The 19,938-nt window shown below is 54.0% G+C and overlaps 1 protein-coding gene and 1 non-coding gene across 5 annotated transcripts; both read right to left on the bottom strand.

Moving 5' to 3' along the window:
• Nucleotides 1–171: 171 nt before the first annotated feature.
• On the bottom strand, nucleotides 172–19,563 carry FCSK (fucose kinase). 4 transcript variants are annotated; one of them, XM_027076178.2, is made up of 24 exons: nucleotides 19,200–19,563; nucleotides 14,988–15,093; nucleotides 14,299–14,450; nucleotides 13,457–13,507; nucleotides 11,338–11,463; nucleotides 10,900–10,972; nucleotides 10,394–10,491; nucleotides 9,924–10,004; nucleotides 9,224–9,343; nucleotides 8,889–9,060; nucleotides 8,384–8,496; nucleotides 7,611–7,712; nucleotides 7,322–7,492; nucleotides 6,864–6,928; nucleotides 6,086–6,456; nucleotides 5,247–5,457; nucleotides 4,909–5,075; nucleotides 4,594–4,815; nucleotides 4,094–4,237; nucleotides 3,828–3,947; nucleotides 2,029–2,216; nucleotides 1,842–1,941; nucleotides 1,095–1,318; nucleotides 172–930 (listed from the first exon to the last, which is right to left on the bottom strand). In XM_027076178.2, exons 2-24 carry the CDS (start codon nucleotides 15,067–15,069, stop codon nucleotides 844–846), a joined length of 3,240 nt encoding a protein of 1,079 aa, XP_026931979.1. In that variant the 5' UTR covers nucleotides 15,070–15,093; nucleotides 19,200–19,563; the 3' UTR covers nucleotides 172–843. The 4 variants fall into 4 exon arrangements, with proteins under 4 accessions (XP_026931979.1, XP_053066520.1, XP_053066521.1 ...); XM_053210545.1 differs by lacking the exon at nucleotides 14,988–15,093 and having other exon boundaries at nucleotides 13,457–13,604; XM_053210546.1 differs by lacking the exons at nucleotides 13,457–13,507; nucleotides 14,299–14,450 and having other exon boundaries at nucleotides 19,200–19,560.
• Nucleotides 14,638–14,744, bottom strand: LOC113604439 (U6 spliceosomal RNA). The gene has a single exon (XR_003426382.1). It is a non-coding gene; the product is annotated as a U6 spliceosomal RNA (small nuclear RNA).
• Nucleotides 19,564–19,938: the final 375 nt, after the last annotated feature.

The following is a 19,938-nucleotide window of genomic DNA, read 5'->3' as shown; positions in this document are numbered from 1 at the left end:
AGCCAGTCAGTACCCACATGAAAGCAGGCACCTCATCTAATCTTGGACCCTCATCCCCTCCTTGGGCCCTCAGCACCAGAAGCTGGATTGTCCCAGGGGGTTTCCCACAGTACCAAGGCAAGTGGGAACTGCCCCTCACAGGATCAAAAAAAAAGCTTTAGGAAGACAACCTTGAAGGACAGAGTGAATTTATTCCAAGAAGGTTGTAATTTTGGAAATCAAATGTCCATAGACGCTGGGTCATGTGGCATAGTCCATAGTGTTAATAGTTAAGGCCTCTATTAGCAGTGACTTGCACTGGCTCATGACCACAAACAAGAATAGAGACCCCCACCCCTGTTCCCACTCCCCCATCAAATCAGCCTGGGAGTGAGTGTGGAACAGGAAGTCTCTTCTCAGGCAGAAGCCAGACCTCCAAGGAAGGCCACAGGAAATGCCTCAAAGAGCCTCTTCAGGATTGGCCTTACCAGGGGACCCCAGCCATGTGCTAAAGCTGGTTGTCCTCCTTTTCCCAGGCCCTCATGGAGAGCGAGAAGGCCAAGGCTGGCCATGGATCTGTAAAGGCCACATTGGACACTATGCTTGAGACTTTTCCTATGTCCAGAGGACAAGCCTAGGCCACAGTCAACCAGGAGGTACAGTCCTATTCCCAGGCACCACCAGTTTCACCAAACTCCAGAAAGGACTGGGCCCAAGCTCACGTTGGCTGTTTTCCTTTGGGAGAAGGTTCACAAAGGGGTGGGCATAGAGTAGAGGCTGACCTTCCCATGGAGGAAAGAAGGGAGAGGCTGCTGCAGCTCCAGGTTTTCTCCTCTTACAGAAGGACAAATCTGGGAAGGGGCATCAGGTTGAGGTCTCACTCCCCAGCAGCTGCAGGCTCAGGCCCTGAGTGTCCACTTCTACCAGGTGGACGCTGTAGTTCCCAAGGCCCTGGGAGCAAAGGACAGGTGTTTAGAGGGTTCTGGGCAAGTCTCAGGCCACGTCTCGTGCTGCAAGTGATCAGGGAGACTTGCAGCTGTAGCCCCTGCTTAGTGGTGAGACACACTGAGGGCTCCTGTCCCCCACCAATCACCACCCCCAGCACCACCAGGTACCTCAGTCTTGGCCAGCACAGCCTCCAGAGCCTCCTTTTGCTGCGGCTCCTTGGTCAACAGATACAGAAAGCCTCCACCACCTGCCCCTGCCAGGCTCTGGCCATGCACGTGAGGGGCCAGGACATCCATCATACGCCGCACAGCCAGGGGCTCACAGCCTGGAGCCATGAGCTTCTTTTGCTCCCAGTAAGTGGTCAGGCACTGGCCCAGCAGAGGCAGGCTCCCTGGGTGGGGGCAGAGAAGGGAGTGGTGTGCCTGAGCTGGAATACTCAACACCTATTTCTGGACTGAATAATGTGCCAAGAAGCACTACTTAACCAGTGTCCTGGTGAAAAACCTAGGTCCAGTGCTGGCTGGAAATAGGAGTGATAAAGCCCACCTCAAGGGTTGAGGACTAAAGTGCATAGAGCAGCTGGCATAGTGCCCAGTACAGTGTTCAATCATGTAGACACAGACATGGAACCCTGATCAGCTGACTCCCCAGAACTCAAGAGGCTGAGCCTCCGCCCCAGTCTGCTTCCTGGTAGGTGGGGCTGGAGGCCTCCCTCATGATGCAAGTGTTATCCTGAGAAAGGACTCCCACCCACCTAAGTGTGAGACCCTGTGGAGGGCAGACAGTAGGCTTCTGTCCCCAGGGGCCTCCTACACGGGGCCCAGGCCAGGCCTGCAAAGGCTCCTGGCCTCAGACCCACAGGCAACAAGGTACTCACTCCTGATGCCCTGAGCTCCAGGCAAGAAGCACCTCACCTTGGCGGAAGGCTTTTGCACACTCCTCGGTGTGCCGCACCAGGCTGTGGGCATTCTGCACGACGGCAGGCAGCCGGGCATACCAGCTCCTCAGCACATCCTGCAGATGGGGCAGGAGGAATGCAATGAGGATCTGAGCCCAGCTGAGCCATTTGCCTCCCACCTTCCTCCTGAGGCCAGGGCTCACCTGCAGCAGATTCCGGGCCAGGCGTGTCTTGCCAGTGTATACCAGGAGCAGGTGGTCATTGAGCTTCCGGAGGAAGCCCTCAGGCACAGTGATCTCTTCCACCTCCACCTTCAGTGGCAGCTGAGCCCGGGAGCGCCCCACCTTGATGCCAGGCACGAGGCCACCCACTTGGTCCTGCCAGCCACCTCCTGCAAGCCCAGGGTCCCATCACTTTTGGAGCCTATCTGTCCCAACTTCTCTCTCCCAGCCCAGGCTCCCAGTCCTGCACCCCTGACAAGCACCAGCATGGGAAGCCCGCTTCTCCCGACCCAGGCTGAGCCAGGTGAGCCGTGCAGCTTCTGCCCCCAGCCTTCAGAACAGGACGAGCCCAGCAAGTGGAAAGTGTTACGGAGCCAAGCTTGAAACTCACAACGCCTGAGTTGGGGTGCAGACCTACTGTGTAACTGGAATTGGGGTAAGCCATATCAAAGGATAAGACCTAACAGTAAACTGCTCCCCTCAAGGAGAGATAACATGGGACTTCCCCTGAAGCTTAACGGTTCCCTGCACCCTGTCTTTTCTAATAAAGGGTGTTGATGTTGGAAAGCTTTTTAGCATTTCTTATTGAAATTGAAAGAGCTTGTTCACATCTTGCTTTAGGAATGAAAGGTATGGATCTCTTCCTCTTGCAGCTATACAAAAGTGTCACAACTTGAGATAATTCTGGGATAGGCCTTTCATACCTGGGGCCTACAAGGATTTAAAGTACAAATTGCCAACGGCAGGGGGCATCTGGAACTTTAGGCATCAGGCCCCAAATGTCAAGAACTCCTTACCTGCACCCCTCTTCGTCAGAGCACTTGGCACAGCTTGTGATTATACATTCATGTGAGTGGTTATTGAGTAAGGCCTGTCTCCAACAGACCATATACCTTCTGAGGGCAAAGACCCTGTTTTTGCTCATTTTATCCCCAAGGCCCAGCACAGAGTGGATACTCTGATCAGCTGACTCCCTGGAACTCAACAATGGGGCTGAGCCTCCTTCAATTGACCAAATGAATGATTTGAATGCTACACCTCAAAAGGAAAGTTAACAGGCTGCCCTTTTTGCTAATGACTACCCATTATGTGATGTGAATCAGGGCAACAAAAGGAGGAGACTGGGCTACAAAGTGACCAGAGAAGATACCATCATCAGGCATCTATCTGTCCTTGCGGCAGCTTCCTTCCCAGCGTCCTGTGGATGAGGCCCTGCATCCTGAGGTGACCAGAGCACCCTAGGATCTGGAGTCAGACAAACTAGCTGCTCTCCATTGTGCATGGATTCCAAAGGGCCACGGTGGTGCAGAGGTGGAAGGTGTTAGTAGCATTCTATTATGATCACAGCCATATGGTAGTGGGGGGGCACAAAGGACCACAGCCCATGGGCAGGGCAAGTTGCCAGAAGGCAAGCTAAAAGTCCTGTCCCCTATTCCAAATCCACCTCTGCCCAGCCTCACCCTGAGAGACAGCCCTAGGTGGGGACAGAATCATGAGAAATAGCACCTGGTATAACGAGTACCTAATAAAACACATGAAAGGTGCAGCACAGAATCTAGTACTTAGTAGGTACTCCTAAAGCATCAGGTCCTTAGAGATAGAAACATTTGAAGTTGAAAACCACCAGAAAGGGTCAGAGTGGTAAGAAGGAAGCTCTAACCAACTTCAAGGAAGCTTTGACCATGCATATGTATACGTGGCTGTCTGCAAGTCCCGGGAGACCCTGGAAGCCCTTGGGAAAATATCCATGACTTCCCTCCTGCCCCAGGGCAGTCCCATACCTGTGGTGAGCACCTGTTCCAGGTGCAGCACTGCATGGATCAGGGCCTCTGTGCCCACTACCCGGCCCGCGGCCCTCTGCAAGGCAGCCAGGGCTGCACCAGCCAGGATGCTGCTAGTGCCTGCAGGGTGCAGAGGAAAGCGCCAGACATGAAACAGCTCTGCCCAGCTCACTCCTCAGCTGGGCAGAGGCCAGGGAGGGGACCGGAGGCGAGGCTGGAGGTTAGGGATGCGACTGGTGGGCAGCAGGGAGACAGGGCCCACCCACCGAGACCAGAGCCATGGGGCAGCTCAGACCAGGTATGCAGCTCGAAGCCACCCCCAAAGGTGTGCAGCAGCTGCTCTCTCAGGGAAAGCTTGGAGCCAACATGCACGATCCCCGCACAGATGAAGGTTGCCTTCAGCAGAGCCCCTGTGGAAGGACCAGCAAGGAATTTGATCTTCAAGGGTAGAAGCAGATACCCCAAACTACGTCCACTATTGCCCAGCCCAGCACAGGGCTCACTGGGAGATAAAACCCCAGAAGTATTGGAGGCCCTATCTCCAAGCCATAAAAGGGCCTCTGGTCCCCCCAGCACAGGCAAATGTGCCAGCCCTACCTCCTTGGGCCTGCATGTACCCGGGCAGGATGACTTCAGGGCTCCTCCACCAGACTGGCTCACCCTCAGGACAGGCCTCCATGGCCTGCAGGGTCTCCAAGGTTCTGCCCCCATCCCTCAGCTGGCCATGCGTGCCATTCCCACCTGCAGATGTCACAGGTGCCCTGACCTGGGGCATGGGGCTGGCAGTAATCCTGCAGGTCATCTAGGTTCCGGCACACTGTCTTCATGGTCATCTTGTCCTGCTGAGGCCCCACTGCCAGCCACAGCTCAGGCTCTGGGATGCGGCGTGCCCTGGCCCCGATGGGCCGGCGGCCATCCACTCGCACAGCCAGACCCAGCACTGCCCCACCAAGCTCATAGGCAAGGGGTGGCGTGTCACTCCAGCCACCTTCAGCAGTTAGACAAGACCAAGTTAGTCACAAGGCAGCCAGCCCAGCCCTGGGGTGGCTACCCTCACCCCACCACGCCACAAGGGGCTCACCAGAGAAATCCACGCGAGCAGGGCACTCAGCCACCACCCACCGCCCAGGTGCTGGCGGCTCCACTGGCTCCATGGAGACAAAGTGCTGGGCTGACATCACAGCCTGGCGGATCAGAATCTGCCCAGCTCCCTCGTAGTGGCGGGCAGCTCGCACTAGCAACGCTGGCCTGCCAAGAGGGATGGGAGAGACGGTGGCGTGGAACCCCAAGCTGGGGATGGACTGCCTGGGTTTGGGGACCTGACTGCCCTAGGTAACCGTGGTAAGAGGGGCCTACCTCTCCGTGGGTTTCCACCTCCAAGGATGGCCAAGGACTTCTCCAAAAGTTTGGAGCACCCACCTGCTCAGCCACTTATCCCGCTCCTGGGCAAGTGCCTGCACCCCGGCCGCCAGGTCTCCACACTCCAGATATGAGAAGGGCTGCATCCACTCGGGATTGGCGGCTGGACCGCTCCGTAAGCCTCCCTGGCCCTCTGCCATGCAGCCCAGTACATCCGCCACACAGGCGAGAGCCCGGGCCGCCACCCCAGGGTCTTCTGCACCGGCTGCAACTGAACGGCCAGGAGTCAGGGTGGCAGGGGAGGGGGCCTGCCCCCAGGGCCCTCTGCCCCCAGAGACTACTCAGCAGTCCCCCAAACACTCCAGATCCTTCACACCTCTTCACCTGGACCCAAGATATATTCTTGCCTATGAATGTTCCCTGCTCCTCCGCCAAGCAAGGTTCTTCTCAACCTATCAGCCCCAGCCCCCTCTTCACCCCCTCACCCAGAATGTCCACAGTGGTTAGGAGCTCAGGCTTCAGGGTCAAACCACCCGAGTTCGGTCTCAGCCCCACCATCAACCAGCTTCACTGGGGCTAATGAGGTGTTGCCTAGCAGGCTACGGCTGAGCCCCCAGCCAGTGTGCCTGGGCCTCTGGGTAGAGCCAACCACATCCCAACCCGGTGCAAACTTTGCTGGGTTTGCTGATGCTCATAGGACCCAGAGGCTCAGCCCCAAGCCTCAGCCTCTCACCAAACTCCCCACTGATGGGGAGGAAACTTCCCCCCAAACTTACAAGTACACTCCACTGTGTCTCTCCCCCACTTTGAAGTTTCACAGCTCCCTAGTACCCTCAGGTTGATGATCCAGAGAGCAGGTAGGGCAGGTGACGCTGAGACTGGCTTTCCAGCACACTCACCCTGGTCCAGCGTGGCCAGCAGGGGCCCAGGACAGCCCTCTCGGACAGCGGCCCGGATCAGCGGGCACAGGCTGAGGTCCTGCCGAGCCTCCAGCACACGCCTCGCCTTATGCAGGGCCTGGCGGAAGAACAGGTCCCGGCGGGAGGCCAGTGTGGCAGCCCGGTCCAGGCACGGCTGCAGCTGCTCCCAGGACAGACGCCAGCAGGCTCGCCAGGCCCGCAGGGCCTTGCCCCTATCCTCCTGGGGGTCCAGCATCCACAGCATGTCCCGGGGTCCCAGGGCCCTCAAGGGGTGGAGCACGGGAAAGAGGCGGGCACTAAGAAGGCAACGTTCCGCAGGGGGTGTGTCTGGGTCCCACAGATCCCAGTCTCTGATGTGGGGGAAAGACATATTAGCAGGGGGGAAGCAAGGGCTCCTGCCTGATCACCAAGCCCTGACTGACTGTCAGCTGGGGGCTGGCTCATTCATGGTGACAGGACAGACTCCTCCAGAGGCAGCACAAGTGTGCAGCTCAGAGAGAGAGGCCTGGCTGCCTTGCCTCTTTTCCCAGGCCACTGGACAAAATCCCAAACCCTGAGCATAGCCAGCGATCTGTAGTTGCTCAGAAAGATGGTGGGACAAATCAGGCTGCCCAAAACTACCTTGGACCCCAGGGATGGTTAGGGGGCCGGGTATTGCTCTGGGGCAGGAGCAAGGGCAGGGGTGAGCCTCAGAGAAGCAGATGCCCTGCCCTAGCTGCCTAGGCCTGTAGAGTCCCATCTGGGCCGTTAACCTTACCGAACGCCTGTCTTCTGGAAGAATTCACTCCAGGACATGTTAAGATACGTTCCTGTCCCCTGTCTCTGGAGGAAGAGGAGGAGGCAGGAAAGGGGTTAGGGACACTGAGGCCAGAGGAGATAGCAAGAGTGACGAGCACATAAGCAAGGAAATTCTGAGACACCAGTGTCAAGCCCTGGAGCCTCGATGTTCCTGCCCAGGTGCCTGGCACTCGGCCCAATCCATCATAACCAGCTCTGAGGTCCAAGGTGGGTCACCACCCTCTCTGTGCCTCAGTGTCTGGCCTATAACACGGTCCACCCCACCAAGCCCACCACATAGAGCAGACAAGGAGGGTGGTGAAGGCCTGTTGAGACAACTGGCTGCACCCTCCTCACCACCTATCCCTCAGGCCAGTGTTCAGGGAGACTTGTAGGAGATGGGCTGGAACCCTCGGGGAGGCAGGGTGGACACCTAACCTCCCAGCTGTCCAGACGGCCAACGAGGGTGAAGACACGGCTGGGGGCGCCGTGCAGCCGCACGTGGTGTCCCTGAAGGACGAGGTCATGCAGCTCCAAGCCGTGCAGTGCCTTGCACTGGGCCGTGTCCAGGCCACTCACCAAGCAGCCAGTGCCGATATGAACAGGGCCCTGATAGGAGAAAAGGTATGCATCCTAGCACAGCCCTAAGTACCTACACACACACACACACACACACACAGGACCCTGGCCCCTGGAGCGCTGCCCTCCTGCTTGCCCCTGGCCTCACCTGAAGATGGCAGTGCTGCAGGACACTCCCAGGACCCAGTTGGACAGGGCCTTCCAGCAGGCAGCTGACCACGGAGCTCTTGGCACCCAGGAGCTGTGGCTCCTGGGAAGCCAAGCAGAATGTTGTGAGGGCCCAGGACCCAGGCTCCCCCACAGCCAAGGCCCCAGCCAGAATGCCTGCTGCTCCCTGTGCCCTGACAGCCAGGCACATCCCTCTGCCCTGACCCCAGCCTCAAGCCAACTCCCATCCCCTCTTGTTCACGCCGCTCTTCCAGAGGCTCCCCCAGCAGCGTGCTCCGCCTGTGTTCTCCTCCAGTACAAATCTGAACTCAGTAACAGAGGTACCAAATGACAGCTCTCCCAGGAATCCTCTCCCATCTGTGCAGCTACCCCTATCCCTGCCACCCTGAGGGCCACCTATGAGCTCTCCCTGCCACTTTTCTCAGCCCATGGGAATGACCCAGGCCCATCACCTCAAATGTGCTTATCCCCCAGCAGACCCCACAGAAAAGCATGAAGGGAGTCTTCTCTAGTTTCTCAGGCAGACCTGCATGTAGAATCCTGAAATGACCACTTACTGGCTCTGTGGATTTAAGCAAGCTACTTAACCTCTCTGAGCCTCCAGTGCCTCATGTGTGAAATGGGGATAATAACACCTACACCTACTCTATTCCAAGGATGGGCTATTCCTTCCCTTTCCTGGAGCCCCCATCCCACCTGTCCACAGGCACCCAGCAGGCACTTCTGCTGGCCCTCCCTCCAGGCAGGTCTTACCTCCACCTGGGAGTGCACTACCTGGGCCCTGGGAGCCCCTGGGAATGTGAGGCTGTGTAAGAACTCACTGGCCGAGCTGGTCATGTAGCTGTAGCTGCCATCAGGGACATAAGCTGTAAAGATACAAGTACCGACCCCAACCCCATGCCTGCTGCAGCTCTGATGCCAGGCCAGGCCTCCCACCGAAGACACCTCTTAACCAGGCCAGGGGAAGGCAGGCATGGCAATGAGCCCATTGTGCCGATGGGGAAGCTGAGATCCAGAGAGACTCAGCAACCTGTCCAAGTCACACAGCTAGAAAGCAGAAAGACTGGAACTGGACCCCAGGAACAAGACAAAGGAAGAAGGGAAGAGGGCTACAGGCTCTGGATTCGGAGCGGGTAATTGTCTGGCATGCACTAGGCCTGCATGGTCCAGAAGCCTGGGGGCCAGGCAGGCAGCTGCCTCATCCTGGGGGGGTCCTCACTCCCGTGGTCTCCCCAGAGAGCCAAGAGGTAGTACCCACCCATGGTGAGGGGCTGGTCACGAAGCTCCCTCCACAGTTCAGCCCGGGCACCCTGCAGGTAACTTCCGATGTCCATGTCACCTTGGCCCATCTGTGGAGGCTGCCCCACCAGGAAGTCCTCCCTGTTCACATTCCGGGCCATGCAGAGCAGGATGTCGAAAAAGAGAGATAGCTGGGGCAGGGGTAGGAAGCACATCTATTGAGAAGGTTCCTAGATTGAGCTGGGGCAGTCCCATTCCCAGAGACACTGACCCAGAGAAGAAAGGGACCACCAGGCTGCCAGTGTCAGGGCCTCTACCCAAGGCCAGGGGTCCCCAGCCCATACCCCCAGTCACCTGGACAGGCCGGGCTCCAGAGTCTAAGCCCATGTAGGTGCAGGCATCCAAGGGCGGGCTCACATGGGTGGCCAGGAGGTGCTCAGCAGTCTCCACAGAGAAGAAGGCGATCCCTGAGACCTAGAGAGGTCAAGTCAGGTTGTGGGACTCTGGGGCCAGCCTGGGCCCTGAATTGGGAAGGACTCATGCAGATGGGCCAAGCAAGGCTGGCTGCCATACCAGGCAGGGTCTTTTGTCTTTGGGCCACTCCAGCACCCAGGATCCAGGCTTAATGGGAGTGGGCTCCCACCAAGGGACCCCTCAACATCCACCTTCTGGGACCCCCACCCCAATTGTCAGGCCTCCCTGAACTAGAGACAGAGAATGAGAAATAGTTCCCCATCTTCCTCAAGGTCCAGTCCCAGACCCTTACCCAATGTTCCTATCCTTGCCTTTCATTCTAGAAGGATCCCCCAAATCAGATTCTAGACTTCCTCCCAAATGTGTTCCTGAAATTACTCACAGGCTGGTTCCAGCCTTTCTGCCACACCTGCCTCAGATTCTGGCTCCACCAGCTCCCCTGAATGCCAGTTCTAGACCTTACTTGGATCCTGGTTCTAGCCTGCCCCAGAATCTTCCAGAAGGAGTGCAGATAGGCAAACCCTCCCTTCCTCGTCCCATAAGGTCTCCAAAGAACCTAGCGTGGGTCTGGCAGCTGTACCAGTGGCACCCGCCCATCCGGCCTGGCACATCGTTGTATCTCTGCCTCGGTGCCCTGGTAGTAAATGTCCAAAACGAAGCCCTATGTGGGGAGAAAACAGAGTTAGGGAAAGGAGCAAGAAAGGACCAGCAAGGAGGGCACCGCAAGGTGTTCTCCAAACGAAAACCTAGGATGGAAGTCTGACAGGTACCAGGGTGCTCCCAAGGACACAAGCACTGAAGACTCCCACCCCTGATGGTAGAGGGCAGGCTTTGCATGTTTTCACAGCCTCGAGCACAGACCCTAGCACAGGGTCAGTGTGCAATTCATGTTTGGCAAAAGACTAAGTGAGCACAAGGGCTGTTCAGAGGGGACCTCCTCCAAATCCAGACCAGGCTAGAAAGTCCAGGATGAGAGGATTCCCCAAGCATAGGACCAGGAGGCCAACCCAGATGGTCAATCTGCCCACACAGCTGCCCCAGGGGCCCTACCTGGGAGTCAGTGAGGTAAACGCCATGGTTCCGGGCATAGGCTGGGTTCCCTGGAAGGGCAATCACTTTTGCTCCCCGGAAGTTGTCCCAGCTGATCCCTGTGAATGGGGCAGTTAGGAGGTTCCCCCAGGGGCCTCAACCCAAGACAGGGGTCTCCAACCAGGTGGAGGCAAGAGCACGGGGCAGGGGCATCCAGACAACTCTAAAGGGAATATCGTTTCCAAAGCCAAATGGGCATTCAATTCCTCTGGGAGAATGACAATACCTCCCCTCCCCAAATTCTTCCACAGAGCCCTGCAGGGCAGAAGGGGCAGGGCTGGGGGTCTCCATCCTACAGCCAAGAAGACTGAGGCCCAGAAGGGGAAGCCCTAACTCAGTCTGGGCTTCATTCTCCACACCCTACAGTTTCCTTTCTGAACAGGGCATCAGGCCAGGCCCAGAGACCAAGTGAAGAAAGGTATCTGGCTGTGGCCAGGGAAGGCAGTCCCAAGGCTTCTCAGACTCACCTGGGTTTGGAGGAACAGACAGGAGCATGTCGGTGCTGCAAACCCACACACCCGGTGGGGAGCCTGGGCCCAGCTGTGGAGAGAGACAGAATGCAGCTGGTGGCCTGGACCAACCCTTCCTCTGCTCCCACACAGCCCAGTCTTGGCCTGTTCTATGCACTCCAGCAGCCATCCTGTCCAGAAAGACCCTGTCTGCCGAGGTAACAGGGCCTCCCCTGACCCATGGCGCTGATGCCAACCCTCCCCCATCCTCTGAGGGCCACACCTCCCCACCAATGTGGCCGAGACTAACCTTCAGAAGCTCTAACTCTGGGCACCTCCAAAGCCTTTCTTCCTGGCGTCTCCTGTCTGCGCCAGCACAGAATATACAGCTGCTGGTGCAGTGGGAGGGGTGTGGCTGTCTCTGGGATGAGGCCCTGTGGTTATGGCCAGCCTTACCCGATGGCTCATGGTGTCCAGCAAGCAGTCCAGGTTGCAGACCACAGCCTCCACCGGAGCCTGGGGGTTCTCCACAGGGAGGCAGGTGAAGGCCCTGCCACAGTCGTCAAAAGGGAAGTCTCGGCCCTAAGGAGGGAGCACGGACAGGAAAAGAACCCTTGGGGCAGAGAGCCTGGGGACAGCCTATCAGCTGTGCAAAGGCAGGAAGCCATCAACCTAGAAGACTTTTAAAAATGTGTTTTCTCGGGGTGCCTGGCTGGCTTAGTCAGTGGAGCACGCAACTCTTGATTTCCGAGTCGTGAGTTCGAGTGTTGGGCATGGAGCCTACCTAATAAATCAGTAACTTAAAAAGCGTTTTCTCGTTTTATTTTTTTCTTAAAATGTTTTCAATTATATGATTATGGTGAAAAATTAGAAAATGCAGATGTGCCCAAAGAAAACAGTTCCTCAGGGATGACAGCCATTGCCCTCATTTTGAGGTACATCCTTTTAGACTTTTCTTTAATTTTTTTCAATGAGATCATGAGAAGGTGGAGAGACAACAGTAACTAATACATACACACACACACTACAAGTAAAACTAAGGGAAAAGTTTAGGAATTGTATCAATGTCAATATCTGACTGTGGTTACACTATAGCTGTTGAATTTGTTACCACTGGGGGGATATGGGCAAAGTTTACAAAGGCTTCTCTCTCTGTATTATTTCTTGCATGTGGATTGACATTCATCTTCATCAAAATTCCAATTAAAGGGGTCTTGGCTGGCTCAGTCAGTGGAGCCTGCGACTCTTGATCTCAGGACTGTGTGTTAGAGACTCACGCTAGGTGTAGAGATTATTTTTAAAAATCTTGGGGCCCCTGGGTGGCTCAGTCAGTTAAGCATCCGACACTTGATTTTGGCTCAGGTCATGATCTCCTTGATTGTGAGTTCAAGCCCCAGATCAGGTTCCGTGCTGACAGAACGGAGCCTGCTTGGGACTTTCTCTCTCCCTCTGTCTCTGTCCCTCCCCAACTCATTCTCTCTCTTTTTTTCTCTCTCTCAAAATAAATAAGTAAACTTTAAAAAATAAATAAAACTTCCAGTCTCCTCAGGCCTTTAAAAAAAAATCTTAAAAAAAAAAAAAAAGGAAAAGAATGGCTGAAGAAAGTTTAAAAACACACACACAAAATTCCAATTATAAAATTGAGATCAGGGCGCCTGGGTGGCTCAGTTGGTTGAGTGTCCGACCTCAGCTCAGATCATGATCTCATGGTTCGTGGGTTCGGGCCCCATGTCAGGCTCTGTGCTGACAGCTCAGAGCCCGGGGCCTGCTTCAGATTCTGTGTCTCCCTCTCTCTCTGCCCCTCCCCTGTTCATGCTTTGTCTCTCTCTCAAAAATAAGTAAACATTAAAAAAAAATTGAGATCATTCTATATAAACTTGTGTGGCTGGCCTTTTCCCCTTAACAATGAAAATACATCCATTGAATGATCACAGTGAGCCAGGCCAGGCCCCATTTCAGCATTTACATGGATCATCTCAGCACATCCACACAAAGTACAAACTGTTGCCATCTTCATTTTACAGATGAGGAAGGTAAGACCTAGAAATAAAGGGTCAAGTGATTTGTCCAAGGTCACAGAGCTAGTAAGTCTCTTTCCAGGTAAATGTGTAGAGTTAGCTGGAATTTTTTTTTTTTTTTTAGTTTATTTATTTTGAGAGAGACAGAGCATGCGCGCACACACACGCAAGTGGGGGAAGGGCAGAGACAGGGAAAGAGAGAATCCCAAGCAAGTTCTGTGTTGTCAGAGCAGAGCCAATACAAGGCTCAATTCCATGAACCTCACGATCACGACCTGAGCCAAAATCACGAGTCAGATGCTTAACCGACTGAGCCACCCAGACGCCCCAGCTGGACTTTTAAATCATTGTCTAACATTCCACCAGGAGGATATACTGCTTATATTCAGCCAGTTCCCTATTTCTGGACATTTGGATCAATTCCGATTCTGATTCTTCTGTATCTGCACAAGGAACACCTTGCACACACACAATGGTAGAACAACTTTCTAACCCCGAGGATTGATGCTTCCAGCCTTCTCCATGGCCCCTGAAGAACTACAAGGCCCTCTACTAACCATGTGCAGGATAAGGATCCGGGCCGAGTGCAGGACATCAGATGTCACCACCTGTCAGAAGTGGAAGAGCCCCGTTGACAGAAGCTTGGGCAGATGGTACCCAAGGATGTTGTCCTCTTGTCCAGGGAGAGACCCCAACACAAATCCCCTCAGGTACCAAAGGAAGAAAAGACAAGGTCAAGACCAATGGCCATAGGCAAGCAAGGGGCAGCTCTGGCCCCTCCTGGATAAAGAAGCCTAGTGGCCCTCTACCTGGGCCACTTCTCTGCCCCTGCTTTTTGGGAAAAGCTACAAGCAAGGATGTGGGGCTGACTGGGTGACTCACAGTAAGTCAAGCTCCACGGCAACCACACAGTGGTGGCCTCCCCTGCCAGGGCCACCTCCATCATCAGAGCATGTCCATTCCTATGACCACCCTCACTCCCTACGTCAGGGTGCCATGAGGGCCAGGTGACTGAGTGAAGTGGCTGTGTGTGTCTGGAAGGTGAACCTGGTGGGAACACTGACCCCTGGGCCCTGCACAAAGCAGGCAGCCTTATCCCAGTTCCAGCAAAGAGATGCCATGTGGAAAGGAGAGCCAGGAAGTTTTCAAGAGACGCCAGAAAGCCCAATTCTGAGATACTGGCTCCGATGTTCTAAAACCACTAAAAAGCCTGGCCCTGCCTTCTCCCCCCTCCTGATAAATCTACCCAATCTACATGCACAGAAACTAATACCAAATGCTGAACTGGCCAGGCAATGGAGCCCCAGGAGCATGTGACCTCGGAAACAATCTGTTTGAAGCCCGCATCCCCGTTCTGACCGGGACATGTGCCAGAGGATGGCACTTCATGAGCACTCACGGTGAAGCCTGCCCGGGCACTCAGGTGTTCCGCAGCCACCAGCAGGGCATTGAGGGTGGCTCCTCCACTGCCCACGCGCATCTCAGGGTCCTCCACAGCCAGTAACAGTGTCCCGGCCGGGATCTGCTCCCGCTTCTGCCGCACCTCCAGCTCTGTGGTCAGAACACAAGCTGAGACTGGCCCCCAGCCTCCCCACCCTGGTCCAAAGCACCTAGAGCAAATCTACTGATAGCCATTATTTTATTTTCTTTGACCTAGGGGCTTCTTTTTAATTGAGGTATAATTGACACACAACATTACATTTGTTTTAGCCGTGCAACACAATGATTTGATATTTGTAAAAAATATGGAATCTTCACAAATTTGCATGGCACCCTTGAGCAGCGGTCATGCTGACCTTCTCTGTGTGGTTCTATTTTCAGTACCTGTGCTGCCAGAGTGAGCACTCAGTAGCTTTTCATGGAGTAGCTCCTTAGATCTTCGCCCAACTCTGTGAGGTAAGTACAACCAATCCCATTTAACAGATGAAAAAATTTGAGTCTCAGTGAAACGATACAATGTGTCTTAAGGTCTCATGGCTAGAAAGCAGCAGAATCTGGGCCTGAACCCAGGTTTCCTGGCTCCTGAGGCTGTGGGGATATCGTGGGGGTTCTCCATCAGGGGTAAAGTGGGAAGGAGGGGGTCCCTACCTCTCTGGAAGACCTGGACACTATCCTTGTACTGGCACGTCAGGATGATGACCGTCCAATCAACCCCCTTCGGCTGCGTCATTCTGGCCAAACTTGAGGGGGTTCCCTGCGGCAGAGATACAGGTGTGTGTGGACATCTCAAAACATTTATCTTACCCTGAAATTGATAGTTCAATGAACTTTTAACACATGTATAGATTCTTGTGGCCACCACCACTTTCCACACCCAGAAAAACCTCCGGCATGCTATCCCCTTGGTCACGCCCTCCTCCATCCCTCACCGTTGACAACCACACTCTGTTCTTCACAGCCTTGGCTGGAATGTAATCTTTTGAGATTGGCTTCTTTCACTCAACATAATGCCTTTAGAATTCATCTAAGTTGACTGTGCATATCACTACTCCTTTCTCTTTATTTGCCAAACAACAGTCCGTTGCAGGAAGTGACCTCCATGGTCTGTTTCTCCATCCATCCAAGGACATTTGGGGCTATCCCCAGCTTTGAGGAATCATGAACAAAGCCGCTATAAACATTTGTATGGCACCTGGGTGGCTCAGTTGGTTGAGCATCCGACTTCGGCTCAGGTCATGGTCTCACAGTTTTGTGAGGTCGAGCCTCACATCGGGCTCACTGCTGACAGTGTGGAGCCCACTTCAGATCCTGTCTCCCTCTCTCTCTGCCCCTCTCCTGCTCGTGCTCTCTCTTAAAAAAAAAAAAAAAGTTGTACGCAGGTTTAGTGTGAACATAAGACTTCACCTCTGCCAACGTACACCCGGGAATGGGATTGCTACGTTATATTACATTTGACTTTGTCACTGTGGATGCATGTGATTTCCTCAGCAGAGGAAGTGAGGGAAGCAAGATGGGATTGACAGTGGGTCCCACCTTAAAGCAAAGGGCTGCCCCTCAACATTCAATTATTGGCTGTGAGCTAGGAGGAGGGAAGAGAGGGAGGTTCTAGCCTCCCAGGCTCCTGAAGCCAAGGGCAATTCCCTGGAGAAGAGGGCACCTGTGGGAGGGGTGCACCAGCCTGTTCAAGGGCAGAGGGCAGGGTGCCTACAGTGCCCACTACAAGGACCTCAGAGGAGACCCCCTCCCCAGAAGCTCCGAGCCAGAAGGGGGCTACCACCCACCGGTCAGCCATCTTTCTCCAGGGCACTCTGAGCAAGAGAGGGGAAGGTGGGCCAAAGTTATGGCTTCACCCTCTACTATCCTCCTCAAAATTCCTCTCCTACCAGTTGGGAAATTAATTTGACTTCAGAGGACCCAAGACTACCTGTAGACAAGTGCTCAAAAGTACCTTGCCATCCACCTCTGGCAGGGATCCAGCTGCTGTCCCACAAGGCAGCCCATCCCCTCCTCCTGCCTCCAACCTCCAAAGCTCGGAATGGGAATGATGGGGGTGCCCAGAGTGTGTGTCCACTAGTCAGCCCAAGCACCAACTAAGAGCCAACAGCAACAGCACCCTCTTACGTAAGCCAGACCCTCAAGCCTATGGTTAGGGCTGACAAACACCACCACTTGACACGCTCCCACCAGCTTTCAGGGAAAGCCTCCACCGCTAACAGAAATTTCTCTGTTCCCTGCTAAGTCCGGGAGGGAATCCAGAAGGGAAATCTGAGGTAGAGATCTTGGCCAGCCACCTGAGGAAAAGGCATTCTCTAAGATGTCCATCTGGCCTTTCCAATAAAGGAGCCTCGAGGGATTCCAGCTTGGCACTCACTGTGTGATCTTTGGCACCCCTAATCCTCGCAGGCCTCCTGCAGCAGAGAGAACTGACAAATGCTCCCCAGCTTGTTCACATGGAGGCCACACTTCCTACCAATTGCTCCCAACCAGTGACTCCGCGCAGCAGGGACATGAACACAGACTCATTCCTGCAAGATGAGGATCCTCCGACAGGCAACCGTAGTTCCTGGAGTCCCCATCAATCCGACAGACACTGCAAGGCAATCAGAGATCCTTCCAACCCTGCCCCTCCCTCTGTCCATCCGTCCTTCCTTCCTTCTTTCTTTCCTTCCTTCCTTCCTCCCTCCCTCCCTCCCACCCTCCCTTCCTCCCTTCTGGTGCTTCTTCACACGAAGCAGCCTAACAGCTCTTCCTGCATCCTCTAGCTACCTCCCCTTTGTGCCCTTCCCCAATAAATCTCTTGTAAGTCTAGTCCCATTGCGGTCTCTGCTTCTCCAAGGACCTGAACCAACATGGGGAATATAATATCATCTCTCTCAAAGGAAAAAGAAAAATCACCGTAAGAACTTCTAACTTAATGTCAGGCAAGTACACTCTATCCTCAAAGATTAAGGAACTGAGGCAAAGAGAGATGAAGTAACCTGTCCAAGGTCACACGGCTAGCAAGTAGCACAGCCAAATTTGAACCTGATACTTTCTCCAGAGTCCATTCTCTTAAACACTACACTGAACCCACTTTGTAGGGACAAGGAAAGAACAAATATGAGTAAAGTGCTCAGTGTATATTAGCTATTACGATAAAGTCTAAATACAAGGTGATAATGGAATGAGGAGGATGTTAATGATAACAAGCACTGGGACTGAGCTCCTCACTCTGGTCCACGGTTAAGACATTATGACTTTTCATTCTCACAACACCCCCGCAGGATAATTATTATCACTTCCACTTTACAGAGGCTAATGGATGCTGCAGCCACGATTGGGGCCTGGGTTGCTCCAATTTATATGCAGGTGATGGTGGTAATGATATTTGGTCCCAAGCAAAGGGGCTGAAAGAGAGCAAGGAAGAAACGCCCCAAGGAGAGTCCAATGACCCAGGAAGTCTGAGCCCCGTGTTGGTCTCAGCATAATGACTGGGAGACACGGACAGGTGACAGATCATGGCCAGAGGGAGGAGGGTAGCCCTATCTGGACTGCACTCTACTAGGCAGAAGAGCCTTCTAGGACTGGGAATCAGCCCTCAGGGCTCTGTTCCCAACTGTGTCTCTTCCTGTGTGATTTGAGCAGGTTACCTAACCTTTGTAAGCCAAAGATACCAACCTCCTAGGAATGTTACCAGTATTAAATAAAATGTAAACGAAGTGGCACGCTGAAGGGGTAGTTCTCTCCAGCAGGGAAAGGAAACAGCAGTTTAACTTGACCCTGAAGCTGGTGGCAGGGGGGAGTGATGGCTCTGAAATAATCTCCTAGTCAAAGATGCCCATGAAGAAGTAAAGACCAGGGAGGGCCTAGGGAAATCAAGCCAGGCGGAGGAGCGTGCCTTGCCAGATCAGCCAAAAGAGTATTTTATGATAACACATCAACTTTTTTTTTTTAGGGACCAAGGCCAAAGGCATTGCAGAATCAGCTCACGTGACTCACTCAATAGCCCTCTGAATTGCATCTTACCACACCCGTGACAGAGATAAGGAAACTAGCTGAAAGACAAGAATAGCCTGCTCAAAGCCATACACCAATAGCACAGGCAGGCCAGGTGTGTCCAACACCAAGGTTCATGTTCTTAACCACCCTGTCGAAAACAAGACATCTCTCCTGGAGTCTAGAGTCTATGCCCTCTGCCATACCTAACATTTACAGAAAACTTAGACCTCTATTCCAATATTCTGCCCACTGTGATAAAACTTCATCTATTAAGGCCAAGTTTAATGTCTTCAGCCAGTTTTCCTCATTCCAAAATTGGATAAGGAAGGGGAGCCAGGGACAGAATAACCTCTTCCAGTTATGCTTTTTGAAGATAGGTGGAACAGGGATTTTGCATTTTAGAACTTTAAAGGTGGGGGAGGGGGGAGTCGGGGGGGGTGTGGTGGGACGGTCTTATGAAGGGATCTAATTTGCCTTCTAGAAAATAAAAAGGCAGAAAGAAGATGACTAGTAATAAAACCACTTTGCAAATTATACAGACGTCCTCTAATTGAGATTTGTGCATACTGACTAGCCCAGGTCGGGTAAACGGAGGCAGGAGACGCGGCCTCAAAGCAAAGTCAGCAGCGCCGGCATCCAGCGTCCCACTTGTCTCAGGGGTGAGGGGCCTCTGGGGCCCGTATCCCTCCCTGTCCCAGGTGTCCCCAAGTGCCCCAGCACTTGCCACGTCCCGGAGCTCCCACTGAAAAGACCCAGGCCAAGGAGGAGGAGGAGGACCTGCAGATGCCCCCTATAGACGTGGGCGCCCAGGGACGCCGGCAGAGTTCCCGGAAACTCCTCCCTGTCGGGAACAGGGAGGCCACTGGCCTAGCTCCGTCCTACCGATCCGAGAGCGTGGGCCGAAAAACTGTGGGATCACTGGGGTGTGCGAGGCCGGGACCAGCGCGGGCCGAGGTATCTGCCTCTGTCGGACGCAGTGGGCTCTTTAAGGCGTGGCTGCTCGTTCCTTCGCGGCGCACCCTGGGAAATGTAGTTTCGTCCTTCCGCCGGTCCTGGTTTGTTCTCCCCCAAAAAACTAACCCCGAGCTATTTGTTGCACAGGTACGCAAATCTGGTTAGGGCAGCGCTTTCCTAAAGGGCGAGTCTTCAGATCTAGATGGGAGGTGAGGCGAGAAGGTGGTTCCGTTGCCCAGCAAAACTACAACTCCCAGAGGAACGAATATGCCTTTAAGACACAGGCTCGTTTTCTGTGGCTGAAGGTTCCACGTTTGGGGTCTGTTTAACCCACTAGCCAGGACCTGAGGCAGCTGCTTTTCTCGCAAGACAATAAAATCCAGGGGGGTAGGGGGGAGTAGGCGGAATAATAACAGATTGTTGCCTAAGCATAAGCAGCTACTGTTGGATTGGCAGTTGGTTAGTGCTTTCGCGGGATTCATCACATGGGTTCTTCCGGAAGAAACTTTCCAACTCTGCAGTAGGAAGAAGATCTGCGGAGCTTTGGAAAAGTTGTGAATGGCAGCATTGTTTGTAATAGCGGAAAACTGGAAACACCTTTTCTCTAGGGTACATCCATGCCATGGAATACTATGCAGCAATTAGGAAGAGGGAAGTAGAACTGTGT

Source organism: Acinonyx jubatus, chromosome E2 (genome assembly GCF_027475565.1).
Source record: "Acinonyx jubatus isolate Ajub_Pintada_27869175 chromosome E2, VMU_Ajub_asm_v1.0, whole genome shotgun sequence".
In the NCBI taxonomy this organism is placed as follows: domain Eukaryota; kingdom Metazoa; phylum Chordata; class Mammalia; order Carnivora; family Felidae; genus Acinonyx; species Acinonyx jubatus.
The sequence above is the reverse complement of the archived record's forward strand: the minus strand, read 5'-3'. Positions and strand labels throughout refer to the sequence as shown.